The sequence below is a fragment of the Sinocyclocheilus rhinocerous genome, unplaced genomic scaffold, assembly GCF_001515625.1.
Source record: "Sinocyclocheilus rhinocerous isolate Xijiao unplaced genomic scaffold, SAMN03320098_v1.1 scaffold1615, whole genome shotgun sequence".
NCBI lineage: Eukaryota > Metazoa > Chordata > Actinopteri > Cypriniformes > Cyprinidae > Sinocyclocheilus > Sinocyclocheilus rhinocerous.
The window spans coordinates 420,448-437,879 of NW_015645292.1; the positions used below are offsets into that span (position 1 = coordinate 420,448).

The window sequence follows — 17,432 nt, forward strand, 5'->3', positions numbered from 1 at the left end:
ATTATATACATTGATTTTTGTCTGTAATACATACATTTATTTGTTTACTTATGATGCACTTATTTATGCCTTTATTTGTTTAAGCATGCTTGTTTTTATTCACTTATTTATGCATTTATTTGTTCGTGCATTTATGCATTTATGTTTTTGCATGCTTGCATTTATGCACTTATGTATTAATTTTTGCATGCTTGTTTTTATTCACTTATTTATTCATTTATTTGTTTATGCATGTATGCACTTATTTATGCCTTTGTTTAAGCATGCTTGTTTTTATTCACATTTATGCATTTATTTGTTTATTCATGCATGCTTGCATTTATGTTTTTGCATGCTTGCATTTATGCACTTATGTATTTATTTTTGCATGCTTGTTTTTATTCACTTATTCATTTATTTATTTATGCATGTTTACTTTTATTCACTTGTTTATGCATTTATTGATGCATGCATTTATTGTTTAGCAGCCTCCCAATTTATTTTTCACTGCTGGTTTTCATCTTTGTAATGGTTTTGGTTAATGATAATAATCTTGGTGAGATGCGGAAATAGGAAGCATGTGTTCTGCAGTGGGTGGCTGTGCTCTCTTTATATAGAACACGTATATTAGTAAATTAAATCAAACTCTTTCCAGTGATTATCATTTGATGCAGCTGCTTACACACACTCAAACACATTGTCCTCTTCAGCCTTGCCGCGTCATCTCTCGTTTATTTAATTAGACGAGCGCTCGCCTTCCCACGCCGGTGAGAGGTTAACCGGCTGCTCAAAAGCGTCAGTCTCTCGCCAAATAAATCGATCGCACGGCTGCAGCCTGCAGGGTGAATGAATTACCATAACATACATGTAAGACAGAGCAGCGCTCATGTTCAGACCATAAATCATTTTTCATTTCCTAGCTAATGAGAGACCAAATCGTTAGTATCTAATTAATTATCCGTGGCTCATGAGTGCAAATGCAAATAATGAATGACAGATGAGTGTGTTTTATCCTATGGACAGCATCACTGTTATCATCGCTTATATGTGGGTTAGTGATTTGTGGCATATTTACAGACCAGAATATCACAGAGGGTGGGTGAGACAGTAAGTATATCCAGAATGCCCTAGCAACCACTTAGCAACATGTCAAAACCACTGAGAACAGCCTACCAAACTGCATAGCAATGCCCTGGCACCCATCCACAGCACCTCAGCCTCACATAGTTTTTTTCCTCAGAGTATGTTCTGTTCTAGTGCTCTTTGAAATCTCTGTGGTGTGTGTGTGTATGTTTCTGAGAGCTTTGCTTTCTAACAACTCAATGCAGGTCTGCTCTCAAAATAAGCAATTATCTGAGCGTGCCTGCTACAGAATCTCTCTCTCTCTTTCTGAAGCATTTCATTTATTTATTCCAGTGTGTTGTGTGTCTGTCTTAAACGCGCTGCTCTCTTCTCTCAGAGGGAGGTACCGCGGTGAAGCGCTGTAGTGCTCCTTCATTAATCTCTATTCAGTGATTCATGCTGTCGCTCTCTCACGGGTTCAGACGTGTGTTCTGTGTGTTTTCTCATGTGAGTCCTGCTGACTCCATCTCACACACTCTCTCACACTCTCTCTCACACACACACACACACTCTCTCTCTCTCTCGGTAATATAATCAGACTACTTTTAGATTACTTTTGACCTAAATCGTTTATCAGCATTTAGAATAGTTCAGAACTGTGAATATGCAAATGAGTTACTTAATTATTAACGTGCTACCTTAAAATCTCAGGGGCACTTCAAGTAGATATATTAGTGAAAGAGGTTCAGCTGGCAAAAAATAAAAAATTAATTGCACAGCCCTGCGTTATATGTAAATAAGATTTAATGTGAATTTGTGCATATAGTAGTACATGGTTAACTAACCCACTGAGTGTTAACTGTTCAAGTTAAGTGGTAAGTGTTCATTAGTAGTTGAAGCAATGTTGAAATTAGGGGAAATCAATAAATTATGAATCATTTATTGCTATTGTCTGAATAATCATGTAATCAAAGTAACTGTAAAATGATAAATGTAATGTAATCTTATTACAAGTACTTAATTTTTGGAATCTGATTATGTAATCCAGATTACATGTAATTTATACAGTTAATACCCAGCATTAAATGTGTTAATGCAAATAATGCAAATATTGATTCTTGTTGTTGTATCATATTTACTTTGACATAATTACGGAAATAAAATGAGTAACGAATGGTGTTTCATTGTATTTTCAAAAGCACTGATTTCTCTTTATCCATAAAAACACACCCACACACACCTGCACCTCCTCTCTGGACCTGTAGTGTTATGAGAAAATAGCAATTATGTTAAATGAGAGCAGATGTTTGTCTTGGGAAGACGTCCGCTGGAGAACAGACTCACTGAAACTTTAATGAGAGTTAAGGGCGAATGAAAGGACGCGGGAGGTTGACTTCTGCTGGTGAGTTCAGAAGGAACTAGTTAGTGAGCGTCCTTCACTGTGTGCAGTGTACGTGCATCGTCCCAGCTCTTAAATAAATAATATCATATTAATAAACCAGTAAAATAACAGAGTAGCGGTCAAGAACGGCCTCACGGTCACCTGAGGAGATGCTTTACATGTTAAAGTAACCGTCTGGCATCACCTAAGCACCATGTTATTGAGTCTTGCACAGGCAAACACCACTCGAATCTTTAGTTATTTAGTTAATTTCGGATTGAGTTAAATGTCGTTTGTTGTTGTGTTGCAGTATAACTATGAAGGAAGTGACATCAGCGATCTTCCCGTTGATCTGTCTGTGGTGTGGAACGGAAACTTCATCATTGACAACCCTCACAACATCCAAGGTAACCATGGCGACCACTGCGGCACACTGTAGCTGGTAGCCTAGCAACCGCCACAGGATGCTGCAGCAGAGAGATGCAGCATCTGTAAATGTTTTAAAGCATCGTTTGCGTGTATAAACAAGCACGCTTCACATTCTCTACAGTTTGTAAGCAGGAAAAGCAGATGCAGTGTTGTAATAAATGATTCCTGTCCTTCAGCTCTGCAGGCGTGTTGTTGCTCATGATTCATAATGCTGGCATCATTTTGAACTCATGCTGTCATCCCTTCACAGTCAGATGTGGGATAATTCTTCATATCTCTTCTTACCAACTTTGTCTTAGAATAAAGCGTGGAGAGAAACAAAATGGCAGTGTTACCATTAGCTTGGCACTTTAATTGATAGATACGATAGATACGTTTCTTCTTTTATATGCCACAGACACCCAAATATGATCATCTTTGTGCAAAGCACCCCTAAATCTTAAATTTAAAAGCCAACAATATTGTTTCCTGTATAAAGACCCAAATTATACTTAAAAATGTTTATTAGAAAAATATTTAGGTTCTATTAATTTAATATTACATTTGATTTATTCATTATAGGACTGTACTGTTAAATGCTTATTCATTTGAATCTGTTTATTTAGTTATTTTAATAATTTAGTTATTGTTGTTTATTTTAATCTAATATTTATTTTTTTATTCTTGTTTATTTATTAATTTATTAATTTACTTATATTTTTTATCTAATTTTAATTTATCTATTAATTTCCTTAAAGCTAACATTTATTTGTTTGTTTGTTTTAATCTATTATTATTTTATTTATTTATTTATTTCTAAAAATGTGTCTTTGTATATATTTATCTACATTTACATTAATCTTAGTTTTTTATACTATTATTTATTATCATTGGAATTTATTTATTTATTTTCACTGTGAATATTTCCCTGGAATCAGTTTGGAAACCCTTGACTGTGGCGTTGAAAACCTGAGTTTCCTGGAAAGTCCAACATCCTGTTGAATGGGATGCAGCATGAGATTTAGATAATCAGCAGAGTTTCCTCTTGTCCATGAATCGTAAGCGAAGCTCTCTTCCTCTCTGCAGCGCACCTGTATAAGTGTTATGCGTTGCGGGAGAGCTGTGGTTTGTGTCTGAAGACCGACCCCAGCTTCGAGTGCGGCTGGTGTGTTCAGGACAGGAAGTGCTCTCTGCGGCAGGAATGCGCTCCGCAGGAACACACCTGGATGCACGCGAGCGCCGGAAACAGCCGCTGCACGCACCCGCGCATCACCAGGGTGAGCTACTGCAAACCAGGGCTCAAAGATGAACTCTTTAAAACCCTTTTATAAAAGTTTTTCTATTTGATGTTTACTGTTTCTATTTTTCCTTGTCTCTATGAATATAGCCGTGGTCGCTGGCTTCACGCTAAATTATAAACAATCAATCAAAATTAAAAGTCTTTGATTTCAAACTTGTACAGAGACCTGTGTATAAATCTATTGTCAACAAAACGGAAGTTTTAAGGTCTCCCTGTGGTTTCCACCAAAATAAAAGCTAATTATTATTATTATTATTATTATTGATTACACTCGTTTTTAATTTACAGTACAACAATAGTATTGCAATACTGTTTTTTATTTTGGAAATGTAAATATTTGTATTTTTTTGAATAATAATAATAATAATAGTAGTAGTAGTACATATGTATTAGTAGTACTATTCAAATTGTATTTTATTTCAATTTTAAAAAATTAAATAATTTTTTTTATTGCACTAGTAATGTTTATTAAAATGTTTCATTAAAAAAAAAATTAAATACTACTAAATTATTATTATTTAGTCATTTTCACATTACAAGCCCTTGATATCATGACAGGTTTTGACAGACAATGTTCCAGGCACTGATAAGTTTTCTTCCTTCAGTTCTTTGTTCCTCGCTCTCTGTTGCTCTGGAAGCAGATTTTCTGCGGCGTTACATCGAGTTCCAAGTTCTCCTGTCGACGGAATATTAACTTTTAAAACAACATCTTACTAAATTTACACCCCCTCGTGTTAATTAAACTCCTTTTGTTCTCCTCGTTTGATTTCTCATGCTCGCGCTCTCTCTGTGCGGCGCCACTGTCGTCTTTTACTCATTAGATTAGGTGTTAATTTAATTTGGAGAAGAATGAATTTATCAGATGGATTATTAGCACACCATAGGCGCTCCGAGAGCCATCTGTTCAGAAGATGTTCACCTATTCTCTCTCTGTTCCTCTGCTTTACTCTCTCTCAAGCTGCGCTTTCGTATTTTCATCCGTCTATCTGTAAAAATGTGTGAATGTTAAATTAAAGCAGTCCCTCTGAAACCAATTACCCGTTTGTGTTTGCTTCTGCGCTTGGGTTTGGCTGAAGGTCTCGATGGCCGCCGATGCACTCGGTTCTGATGATATGCTTCATGTCTATGTCTCTGTGAATTGTTTTCAAGGTGTAGTTCATGCAAAAAAGTGTAATTTGCGTATCTGTCGTGGTGCAGTTGTTTCCTGAGACCGGCCCGCGGCAGGGAGGAACCAGACTGACCATCAGCGGAGAGAATCTGGGCCTTCAGTTCAAAGACATCCAGAACGGAGTGCGGATCGGGAAAGTGGCCTGTCAGCCCATCGAGGAGGAATACATCAGCGCTGAACAGTGAGTGTCTCAAACAGTTACATCTGAAGGACTTTATTGGCATGAATTTTTTACTTATTTTAATTAAATTTCTCTATATTTTTTATTTATTTATTTAAATCTAAAATTTATTTATTTGTTAAATGTATTTATTTAATTAAATTTATTTATATATTTGTTGTTTGTTTTAGTCTAATTTAAATTATTTTAATTAAAAAAATTATTTATTACCTTAAATTTTATTATTTATTTTTTTACACTTTTTCTATGAACATTTCCTCGGACCCTAGGTTGAACAGCCCTGGACTGTCAAATATATATTTATTTAGACACATATGCTTTAAAGCAATAAGCCCCAAGAAGCCGTGGTTTACAGTGAATTTATAACAGCTAAGGGGCGTTGTTAGGCACGACACGAAGCTGTTATAAATTCACTGTAAACCACGGCTACACGGGGCTTATTGCTTTTATAAAACGGTTATTCCATATACATCGTAAGGTTTCACAAAATAAAGCAGAGCAAATAAAGTGTAATGATATTAATAAAAAACGTATTCTTCCACCAAACAATGTAGTTCCTCAGAAACCTTTGTCTTTACAGTTTATTAATAAATCGTGGCAGGTCTTCACACTTCTAGGAAATAAACAAACAGCTGTGCTTTTTTCATTGCAAACACAGAAAACTCTGTTCCCATCTGCGTGAACCTAGAAACGCTGGGCACAGACACTCCTCGTCTCACATTCAGCCGCTCAATCACTGTTGAAATGGATGTCATTCGAGTCCAGACGCCTCTGAGACCCTCACGTCTCTCTCTGTCTCTCTGTGCAGGATCGTGTGTCGATTGGCCGACGCCACAGGTTACCGTGTTCAGGAAGCTCAGGTGGAGGTGTGTGTGCGAGACTGTCTGCCGGAGTACAGGGCCGTGTCTCCCAAAGCCTTCACGTTTGTGGTGAGTTTCACTGTCAAACAGTGTGATCTGTGACGAAATCTCTGTGTAATGTCATTATAAACTGTGTGTGTGTGTGTGTGTGTGTGTGTGTGTGTCCGTGTCCAGTCGCCGTACTTCACACGCGTGCTGCCGTCATACGGGCCCATTTCCGGAGGAACGAGGATCAGTATTCAAGGCAGCCATCTGAACTCGGGCAGCGCCGTCTCCATCAAGATCGGACTCAACACCTGCCGCTTCGAGAGGTGCGCTGATCTGTTCACCTCATCTGAGCATTCAGACATAAGATACTGATATGTGCTGTTAATTCAATCAGTCAACACTGTAGCATGTTCAAAACTAATTAAGGCAGATGGAAGCTTTAACCTGCAGGGTTTTGCACTTCTAGATGCAGCCCTCAGTGCTCTTATTGTGTATTAAATCGAAAGCTATTAAAAATCATTTTCGGTAATTGAAATGAAGCTGAAATTAAATAAAATAAAAGTATTGGGAGAAAAACTTAAACTTAAAAAATTAAACAAAATTTAGAAATGTTGCCTTGACACATTATTGAAATCAAATAAGTTAAATGACTTGATTACTAAAAGTTAAATCTTGAAATAAAATTACATTTAAAGCTAAATAGGAATATAATTTTTTTTTTTTATAAAAACAACAAAAGCGCATAACATAATTAATAAATCTTGAACAAACATTAAAATGAAAACTGAAAATATAAAACAAAAACAAATTCAAAATATTAATAAATAGTATATAATAATATATAAACAATGCTAAAATAACACTGAAAAGCACCACAACAATGCCATGTTTGTGATTTGAATTTATTGGAATGCCATTTAAATACCATATTTAATCCCAAATTCAGGAATTAAAACGTTGCACAAAGAAATGAAAACAATTTTAAAATTTACTTTGGACTTTGATTTTACCATTGTTCTCAATGGTGGTCTCATGTATTATAATAATTTTAAAAATATATTTTTTAATATAATTTCTATTTAATATATAATATAATCCTGCCATGATTTATCAATGATATATATAATTGTTGGGTGTGTGTCTGTCTGAACCTGCCTACGGGAGGAAAAAAAAAAAAAAAAAATCATATTTTGCTTATATATATATATATATATATATGCATATAACAGTGTTGTCATCAGGTGTTCAGAGGGACTGATTTCTTTTAGTCATCGGGTCTGAAAGCAAACAGAAATGATTGATGTGTGTGTGTGTGTCTACACTAATGTGACGACAGTGCTGTCAAAATATGTCCAGAACTCAGCAGGTTTCACCACTGCATGTTGTGAACAAGGTTGCGCGCGCGATCAAACATGGGAACGAACCTTCAGACTGAAGCTCATCTTGCTCTTATCTGTCACATGACTAAACGAGCTGTCTGTCGTGCATGTGTTGGTTTGATCAGATTAAAGTCTGTCGTGTTCAGAGCCGTCACTCTGAGTGATCTTTGAACCTCCAAACCTGATGCAACCGTGTCGTCACACACTCTGCACACATGATTGACTTCATTCTTCCCGTCAGACAGCGTTCAGGTCAATGAGTTCTGGTTATTGTTCTTATTCTGAAATCTAAAATACATATAAACGAGTCAAATTTTACACATTAGTTTCATTTTATTATTTTTTTTATGAAGTCTTCTTATAATGTTAGTCAGGGTTTCTTGCGCAAAAAATGGCTGTAATTTAGTTGTTAATCACCATTTTCCCGTCTCTGATGAGTTTTTCAATGGTAAAAAATACAAATAAAATATAATAATAACAAAAAAACACATAAATGTTGCACAAATAAATTAGTTTAGTTAGCACAACATTTACTACATTACTCAAAGTTGTAATTTAGTTTGAAATAACTAAATTGTCCTTCTCTCTGGTTGGTTTGACAATGGCAGATAAATAAAATAAAATATAAAAGTAATAAATAAAATCGCAACATATTTTGAAATGAAATAAATTATCACAATATTTACTATATTACTCACAGCTGAAATTTAGCTGTCAATCATTTTCCTCTCTCTCTGATGGGTTGTTCAATTCTGATGACCAATAAAATGTCCATATATGTGAATAAAATAAAAGTATAAATAAATGAATGAAAATAAAATCACTTTTTTTAATTAAATAAATTAGCACAGTATTTAATACATTACATTTGTTAGTTAGTTGGGAATAACTAAAAAATGTAAATAAAAAAAAAATTCCTTCTCTCTGATGGGTTTGTCAATAGCTGATAAAATGACCATATATTTGCATAAAATATTTATAGATAATATTTTAAAAACTATTAAATTAAATTAATTACAAAATAAAATAATAAAATCAGTTTTTGAATTTAAATAATTTAGCGCAGTATTAATTACTCTCAGTTAGTAGAATTTTCCTTCTCTATGATGGGTTTATCATAAAGACTGATAAAATACCCATATACAGTATGTGTGTAAAATACTTATAAATAATTTAATTTAGTAAGCATTTTTTTTATTATTAAATGCTCACAAAAAATTTACGTTACTAATTTTGACGTTACATAGTACATCAAACTCTTATTCTTGAAGAGCAAGTGATTCTGGCTTTCCATGATTTGAGGTTTTGTGGTTATGTGTGTGTGTGTGTGTGTGTGTGTGTGTTCAGGCGAAGCGCCCGTGAGATCGTGTGTGTGACTCCTGCGGGTTTGGGTTCAGGAGGGACCCCAGTGATGGTGGACATAAACGCAGCCGAGCTCAGAAACCCGGAGGTCAAGTTCAACTACACAGACGACCCCAGCATCCTGAAGATAGAGCCGGACTGGAGCATCGCCAGGTCAGACTCATTAACACACAGCGACCTGCTCGCTCAGGTTTGATTCAGAGGGTTATATGAGAGTGTTTCTCTGTGAAAATAAAGCCCACTAGTGCGGCTCGCAGGTGAGCGTTTGCAGCTCCGTCTCTGGAGGTTTGAGTAACATCACAGCCTGCAGACACATGAATCTGACGGCACACTGACGTCTAGAGCTGTGAAGAAGCATTTCACGTCCACAGGGAGAGAGATGAAGAGAGACAGGTTAAGCAGGTTAATACTCCAGCGGTTTGCTTTTATGCTGGAAATCATAGAAATTAGTTTACAACACCCAAAAGCACCATTCACATGCACAAATAACACAAGCTCTTTCATCTTCACATGTCTAATGTGTTTCTTTTATTACATTTTAAATAAATGTGAGATTGTTTACAGCATCCTAACATGGCTATGCATTGGCATTGTCATTGCAAATGTAAACACATTTATGCATATGCATTTTAATTGTATTTTTAGAGCTCTATGGTATTATTCACTACCAAAAATAAAAAGTTTGGGGTCAGTAAGATTTTTTAAAAATCTTTTGTTTCTTTTGCTCACTGAGGCTGCATTTATTTGATCAAAATTACAGTAAAAACAGTAAAATAGTGAAATATTATTACTATTTAAAATAACTCTTTTCTATGTGAATGTCTGTTAAACTGTAATTTATTTCTGTGATCAAAGCTGTATTTTCAGCATCATTACTCCAGTCTTCAGTGTCACATGATCTTCAGAAATCATTCTAATATGCTGATTTGCTGCTCAAGAAACATTTCTGATTATTATCAATGTTGAAAGCAGTTGCACAATATTTTTGTGGAAATTGTGATGCATTTTATTTTTCATGATTCACAGATGAATAGAAAGTTCAAAAGAACAGCATTTATTAGAAATAGAAGTCTTTTGTAACATTATAAACGTCTTTACTGTCACTTTTGATCAATTTAATGCATCCTTACTGAATTGAAAGCATTAATTTCTTTAAAAAAAAAGTACTAACCTCAAACATTTGAATGGTATTGTACTGCATGTTTAAAATGATATTCTTTACCTTTAACAGTTTAGTACGTACTTTTAGTGCAGTAAAAGTGCTCAAATTGTGATTCAGCCAAAGTGGTTAAAGCAGCTTCAGAAGGAAATCAAAATGTTGTGTGAGCTGATGGATGAGAGAGAAAATCCATGTTCTCTTGAGGTTTACACTATTGTCTTTCTCTCTGTTAGTGGAGGAACCCCGTTAACAGCGATCGGCAGCAACCTGGCCACCGTCAGAGAGCCGAAGATGAGAGCCAAATACGGCAGCGTCACTTCAGTCAACGTAAGTCTCTAACATACAGACCGAGTTATCATCACATTATTCCTTCCTTTCCTTTCTCTACAGTCATACCCGAGAGTTTAGCAATAGTTTACCCCCAAAAGAGATGATTTTCAGTATTTCTACAAAAATATTAAGCAGCTTCAACATTGATAATAATCAGAAATGTTTCTTGAGCAGCAAATCAGCATATTAGAATGATTTCTGAAGATCATGTGACACTGAAGACTGGAGTAATGATGCTGAAAATACAACTTTGATCACAGAAATAAATTACACTTTAGCAGATATTCACATAGAAAACACTTATTTTAAACTGTAAAAATATTTCACAATATTACTGATTTTTCTGTGTTTTTGATCAAATAAATGCAGCCTTGGTGAGCAGAAGAGACTTTCAAAAACATTAACAAATCTTACCGACTCCAAACTTTGGAACGCTTTAGTCTAGACTAGTTTTATGGTGTGTTTGTGTTCACTCTGAGCTCTAAAGCAGCAGGAACAGACAAACGAGTATACTTGCACATGTTTTTCTTTGTGCATGTGTGACATTGAATCGCCTTTTCCCAGTTTAACCTTTAAAATGTCAACGGCTGACGGGATATAGAACATAAAATGGCTCTATAAAGCCCTGAGAAAGTCCCCCAGGGCCAACGCGACCTTTTCTTCTCCTTGACCTGGCTCTCGCTGCTGTTTTCCTCCTCTCTGCTTCTCTGAAGCAGTGTTAGTGTCGTCAGTAATGCGTGATGTTTGCTGTCTCTCACAGAACTGCACTGTGCTCAATAACACCGTGATGGTGTGTCTGGTGCCATCCGTGGCGGGGTCCGAGAGGGGTTTCTCAGAGGCGGGCAGCGGGCCGGATGAGATCGGGTTCATCATGGATAACGTTCAGACGCTGCTGGTGGTGAACGAGACCTTCAGTTTCTATCCCGACCCTGTGTTTGAACCCTTCGCTCCGTCCATGCTGGAGCTCAAACCGGGATCTACTCTCATCCTGAAGGTGAGGAGATCTCATTACACGTGTTGGAGCCATTGTACTGTATTTCTTTATTTTTTAGCATAATAATCCCCTTAGAGCAACACTGCAACTATAAGGCCACCTGCATGTCTGTTATTGCATTTGAACACAGTTTTTACAGAGCTTGAGAATAGCAGCACTGGAGTGATATTTCTCACATATTAATAGTACCACAGTTATTATAGTTAGCTAAAACCATTAAAAAATAACTAAAACTATGTTACATGAAATAAAAATAATTGTGAACTTAAGTAAAATAAAACAAAGTTTTGTTTGATATATTCAATTTCATCATTTTCATTTAGTTTAACTTAAAAAAATTAAATATAAATAGTAAGAGAAAAACGTAAATGATGTGGCAAAGTAGGGGGATAAAATAAAATTAAGTACAAAAATTACTAAAACTGAAATTAAAATGAAGCTAAATCGTAATTAAAAATATTGGTAACACTTTACTTAAAGCCTTTATGTATAATGCATTATTAAGGGTTATTAAAGGGTGTAATGCATTATAATTATTCATAATGTGCATTGTAATACATTTGATCTTGTCGTAAATAATTATAACTGAATTTGAAATGCATAGTGTAACAATGAATTGATAAGTGTTATAATGTATTAACAGTGGTTACAGTTATTCATGAGATTGTACAATGCATTATAAGGTGTATCACAAGGCATAATTAATGCATTAAAACTACTTTTATTATGCATTATACATAAAGGCTTTAAGTAAAGTGTTACCAAAAATGACAAAAAAACATCAAAATTGCTACAATGTAAGCTAAAATTAAAATAGAAATGGAAAATGCAAAAATAAAAACTGATTCAAGATAATAAAAGATATAATCTTACATTATACAAAAATAACACCGATTAGTACACTATTACTATATGTGCATCACAGTTTGTGTACTATTCTAGGACATTTTGTATAAATAGTGCGAGTAGTGCGTTCACACTGAAAATTCCAACAAAAGTATAGAAGACGTCTCAAAGCATTACATTTTAACACGTAATTTATCCAAAATCCTTTGTGCTACAGAAACGAAAGATAGTTCAAATCATGAAGTGTTATTACTTTTCTAAGCAAACACATTTTCACATGGAGGCTGGCAAAAATGAGACTTGAAGGAGGGTCCTGAGCCATTTCTTGGGATCAGAATATCGTGGAAACTTAAGAGTGAATTCTATAGACTTGAGCCTGTAAGAAACTGAAGTATAAACTGCATAGCAACACCCTGGCAACCACTCACAAACCCTGTCATTTACTTCAGGAAATATATAAATCTAGTTCATTAAAATGCACAGCGTTAAATAATAAGAAAAATTACATGCATCGGATTATCTGCAATTCATTATCCCGTGCAAACTCTTCTGGGTAATGCGCAGTATGAGATGAGTCTACATGTTAAATGGAGCTCTTCAGTAACACACTGAAGTCTCTAAATGAAGCATGCAAATATTTATGCATGGTTCTGCCTCCGGGTTTTGCCTTCCCATAAGCCCCTTGGGCGGAGAGAGAGAGAGAGTGTGCTGGAAATCTGGTAGAGCAAACGCATTGTACGCTCAGACTGGAGAATATGTATAGGAGTTTAACATTCTAGTTCATGGCAGTGTTATTTATATACTTTTATAGTATCTATTAATTAGCTTGTATTTTAATATTTTCATTTATTTAAGTTTTAATTTAATATTTAATTACATTTTCATCAGTTTAAGTTTTACTAATCTTATATGTGCTTGTCTTTTTTTTTGTTGAAAAATTGCTTTATTTTTAGTTCCGTTTCAGTCATGTTAATACTTAAACTTATTTTATTTTATATATTTCCCAAGGAAATATTATAATTTTCATTTAAGTTTTTCATCTAATGTTTATATTTTATTTCAGTTAACAAAAATAATGTTGAATGTTTTACTTTTAGCTTTAGTTAACAACACTGGCTCTTTAACAATTTAAGGAACAAATACTGTGCACAAAATATTTCTACTAACAATATTTTAAAGTTTTACATAAACTAAAATAGTGCACAGAAACTGCAGTTGCGCAGACTGATTTAAAGACTTGAGTTTTTAAACCGATTCAAAACCATGAGTTTGAGGCTAATTAATTTAAAAAGAACTGACTCCAAGTCATAAAAGTACAACTACTGGTTGTTTTTGTACATGTGTTTAGCAGGAAACACTGACAGAGTATTTTAGGATGATGTCCTATATATGATAATTTGATGAAAATCAACACATTTGTGTGTGTGTTTGTGTTTCAGGGCAAGAATCTGATTCCTTCGGCTGCTGGTAACTCCAGGTTAAACTACACTGTTCTGATCGGTGACGAGCCGTGTGTGTTAACCGTGTCCGAGGCTCAGCTGATGTGTGAATCTCCAGACCTCTCCGGACAACATAAAGTCACTGTAAGTGTGTCATGCAATGATTCCCTTCTCTTCTTCTGTCTTAAAGCGCTCTGATCTCTTTCCCACGACTATCACGCCGTCTCATCCTATGCCTCTTTCTTTCATCCGTGTGTATTGTTCTGCGTTTCAGCCCATGTTTCTCAGCATCAGATTACAGCTGGGAGTTTCTGTCGTGGCTCTCGGGGGTTTTGTGTTGTATTTATTGACACCGAGTTTGCAAAGAATCTGAGACGCAGATCTGTATTTACATGTAGTCGGTTTCATCTTTAAATAGCTGGCTTTATTTGCTGCACATGCACATTAAATTATATTTTGTGGGCGAGTTATTAAAACATCACTCCCATGTTTTTCCCAAGCCGTCTGCTCTCTTTCTGTGTGAGACGCTGTGCCTGAAGGGAGAACGACAGAGACACACATGTTTGTCCTCGACCTATATCATCATGACCCATATGGAAGCTGTGTGACAGCGAGAGACTGCTGTTTAGCTCACGATATTAAACTTCACACTCGCCCATTTGACCCCATTAGCCTCCTTAAACCCGGTCAAGTGTGCAAACCCTCAAGCGGTTTCAAAACGGCATGAATGCTTTTCTTCTTCTGAACACAAAATGAAGATATTTTGAAGGATTTTGGGAACCAAACGGTTGCTAGTCCCCATTGACTTCCATAGTGTTTTTTTTTTGGCTCCAACACTATCCCTTTAAGACCTTCTGAAGATGCAGGTTTGTGGGATATATTGTTATTGGAGTCATAACTGTTTTAGGAGCTCATTTTATACATTTGATATTTTCTCATGAAGTCCACTTCTAGTTGTAGTCTGTTTATTGGACCAAAACATTTATAGTTTGGTTATGTACGTTTCCCACCACCTCTGACATTAACAATTAAACAGGCTAGTGTTCTATATGTAAATAACCTCTGTTATGATTGGCTGACCGTTTTGCGTATTAAATGAGGAGCTACACCCCTGCTGTTGCTGTTGAAGTAGTGATTTTAACAGTGAACAGTGATTTCTGAATTGCTATTTAATTATATGAACTGTTCTTTGTGGACTTGTTTAATCAGACTCTATTATTACTTTAGAAAGAGTAAGTTCCTGTTTTCCATGTAGTGGCTGTTTTGACATCTGTCAATCATTGTTTGATGTGTGTGTGTGTGTGTGTGTGTGTGTGCGTGCGTGCGTGTGCGTTTTTGCGCTTTTTTCATGTGCTTCTTCCACGCTCTTTAGCACTTTCTGTTGCATGCTTTGTTTTTCTTTCTTTCTTTTTTTCTTTCTTTCTTTTGTGTTCTTTCACACATTTGCACTTTCTTTCTTTTGCATTCTTACGTTTTCTTTCACTCTCTTTTGCAATTTGATTTTGACACTTGTACTCTTTAATAATTTTTTATGCTTTTTCACACTTTCTTCTGCTCCCTTTTTGCTTTCTTTCGCTCTTTTCACATTTTCATTCTTTCATGTTTTATTTCACACTTTTGATCCTTTCTTATGTGCTTTCTTTCACTTCCTTTTGCTTCTTTTTTTGCTCTTTATCCCATTCTCATGCTTTCTTTCATGTTATTGCTCCTTTCTTTATTTCTTTCTTTCGTGCATTCATTTACACTTTCTTTGTTCTTTTTTGTTGGTTCTTTGTCCGTCCCTTTGTTCTCTTTCGTTAATTTGTTTGTTCTCTCCATCTCATCACTCTTCAATCTTTTTCAATAGTTCACAATTGGTTTTCCTGGTTTAATTTTATCTCCCTCTTCCGTTTGCTCGTCGCGTCTCTCTCTCTCTCTCTCTCTCTCTCTCTCTCTCTGATTGGCTTTGTTTTCTCTGGTCTCCTGTTAGCGATGACCTCATGATGCACACATCATTTATCATACACACGCGCGCAGTGAACGCCCGTCTCATTCCCGCCGCGGTCACGAGGGCGAGACGAGTCGCCCATTATCTGTCTCTGTCGGGCCTGAGGTGACGACCTTGTCTGTCTCCAGACACGGAGCGAGGGATGAGGACAGGGAAGAGAGGATAAAAGAGATGGATAGCAGGAGGTGAGAGTGACAGGTCACTGATAAGTGATGAGGTGTCCTCCAGGATGAATAAAAAGAGGCAATAAATAACCACAACATCCAGATTGATTAGGTGAGTGGCAGCAGTAGCAATCTGGATCAGAAGTTTGGGACCAAAAGCAGATATTTCTGATATTCCACATAGATTTATAAGAGGAGCCAAATCACAAATCAGAAAGCTTCAGTCTGATTGACTTTATGCAGTTTCCAGGAGTCAGTGCACACAGGTTTATATCCGTCCACCAGGAAACAAAGTTACATTTACAAGTTCCCAGACTGATACAGTGTAGACTACTACTAGTAAAGAACTAGTCACTGGATTTGACCTCAAAATGTTGACAGATATTTAGATCATGAAAGTGGATCTTTGCATTTTCTATCTGTGTAAATATCACCACCATGATGCGAGGGTGATGATTTTTTGACTGCCAATGCCAATACCTTAGAAAACGGGGTGGCCAATGTTGATATAAAGCCAATATATGTGATATATCACTATTTAATATAATTATAGCAAATTACGTATGCTGCAAATAGATATTTGTTTCACATAATATTTACTAAACTATAAGTAAATAATTTGTAAATGAATGGATATGAAAAAAATAACCCTAACTTGTTCTGTTTATATTAAAGTATAAACAGAATTATACTTTATATAGCAACTTCTTGATTAAGTAATCTTATTAAATCCTATTTTTCACAAGTTAAGAAATTATTAAAAACAAATAAAAAGGAAGTAAACTGTTTAACTGACAATGATATATAATACAAATGCACTTGCTGAATATATAGCTTATTATAGTGCTTGCCTTTCTGTTACTAATAATAGACAAGCAAACGGTAAAGTACTTTTTCATATACCGTTAGTTTACCAGTCCTGTCTAAACTAATGAAGACGGAGAATCCTGTGCGTCTCTGCTCAGGCGCTGCTGAAAATAAAAGGCTTGCTTCCAACTCAGTCAAATAGAAAAACACTTTAGAATAGGGATCACATATTCACTATTAACTTAGTTGTTAAGTTTAGGTATGGGGTAGGATTTAGGGATCTAATATATGGTCATGCAGAATAAGACATTAATATGTGCTTTATAACTACTAATAAACAGCTAATATGCAGGCTAATAAGCAACTAGTTTATAGTGAGAATTGGTCCTTAAAGGGGTCATAGGATGCTACATGCACTTTTACAAGTTGTTTGAACTGAAATGTGTGTTGGCAGTGTGTGTACACAACCACCCTATAATGATAAAAATCCATCCAGTGTTGTTTTTTTTATCTCGTTAAATGCTTTCCCCTTTCTCAAATCGAGCCGATCTCAGATGCCACAGACAGGCCCCTCCCACGATAGTTTCATTGACAGTAGCGTTCCAGCACAGACTGGACTGGTGTCTTACCTTAGACCC

At 35.6% G+C, this 17,432-nt stretch overlaps 1 protein-coding gene across 1 annotated transcript in view; it reads left to right on the plus strand.

Moving 5' to 3' along the window:
• LOC107705867 (plexin-A1-like) overlaps window positions 1-17,432 on the plus strand; it is a 117,023-nt gene that overhangs the window by 82,095 nt on the left and 17,496 nt on the right. Inside the window, exons 10-20 of the mRNA XM_016509373.1 lie at window positions 2,733-2,829; window positions 3,917-4,107; window positions 5,328-5,479; window positions 6,288-6,408; window positions 6,514-6,650; window positions 9,054-9,221; window positions 10,461-10,554; window positions 11,318-11,551; window positions 13,837-13,980; window positions 14,111-14,175; window positions 15,853-16,008. Coding sequence (XP_016364859.1) covers window positions 2,733-2,829; window positions 3,917-4,107; window positions 5,328-5,479; window positions 6,288-6,408; window positions 6,514-6,650; window positions 9,054-9,221; window positions 10,461-10,554; window positions 11,318-11,551; window positions 13,837-13,980; window positions 14,111-14,175; window positions 15,853-16,008 — 1,559 coding nt within the window. The remainder of the gene's footprint in view (window positions 1-2,732; window positions 2,830-3,916; window positions 4,108-5,327; window positions 5,480-6,287; window positions 6,409-6,513; window positions 6,651-9,053; window positions 9,222-10,460; window positions 10,555-11,317; window positions 11,552-13,836; window positions 13,981-14,110; window positions 14,176-15,852; window positions 16,009-17,432) is intronic.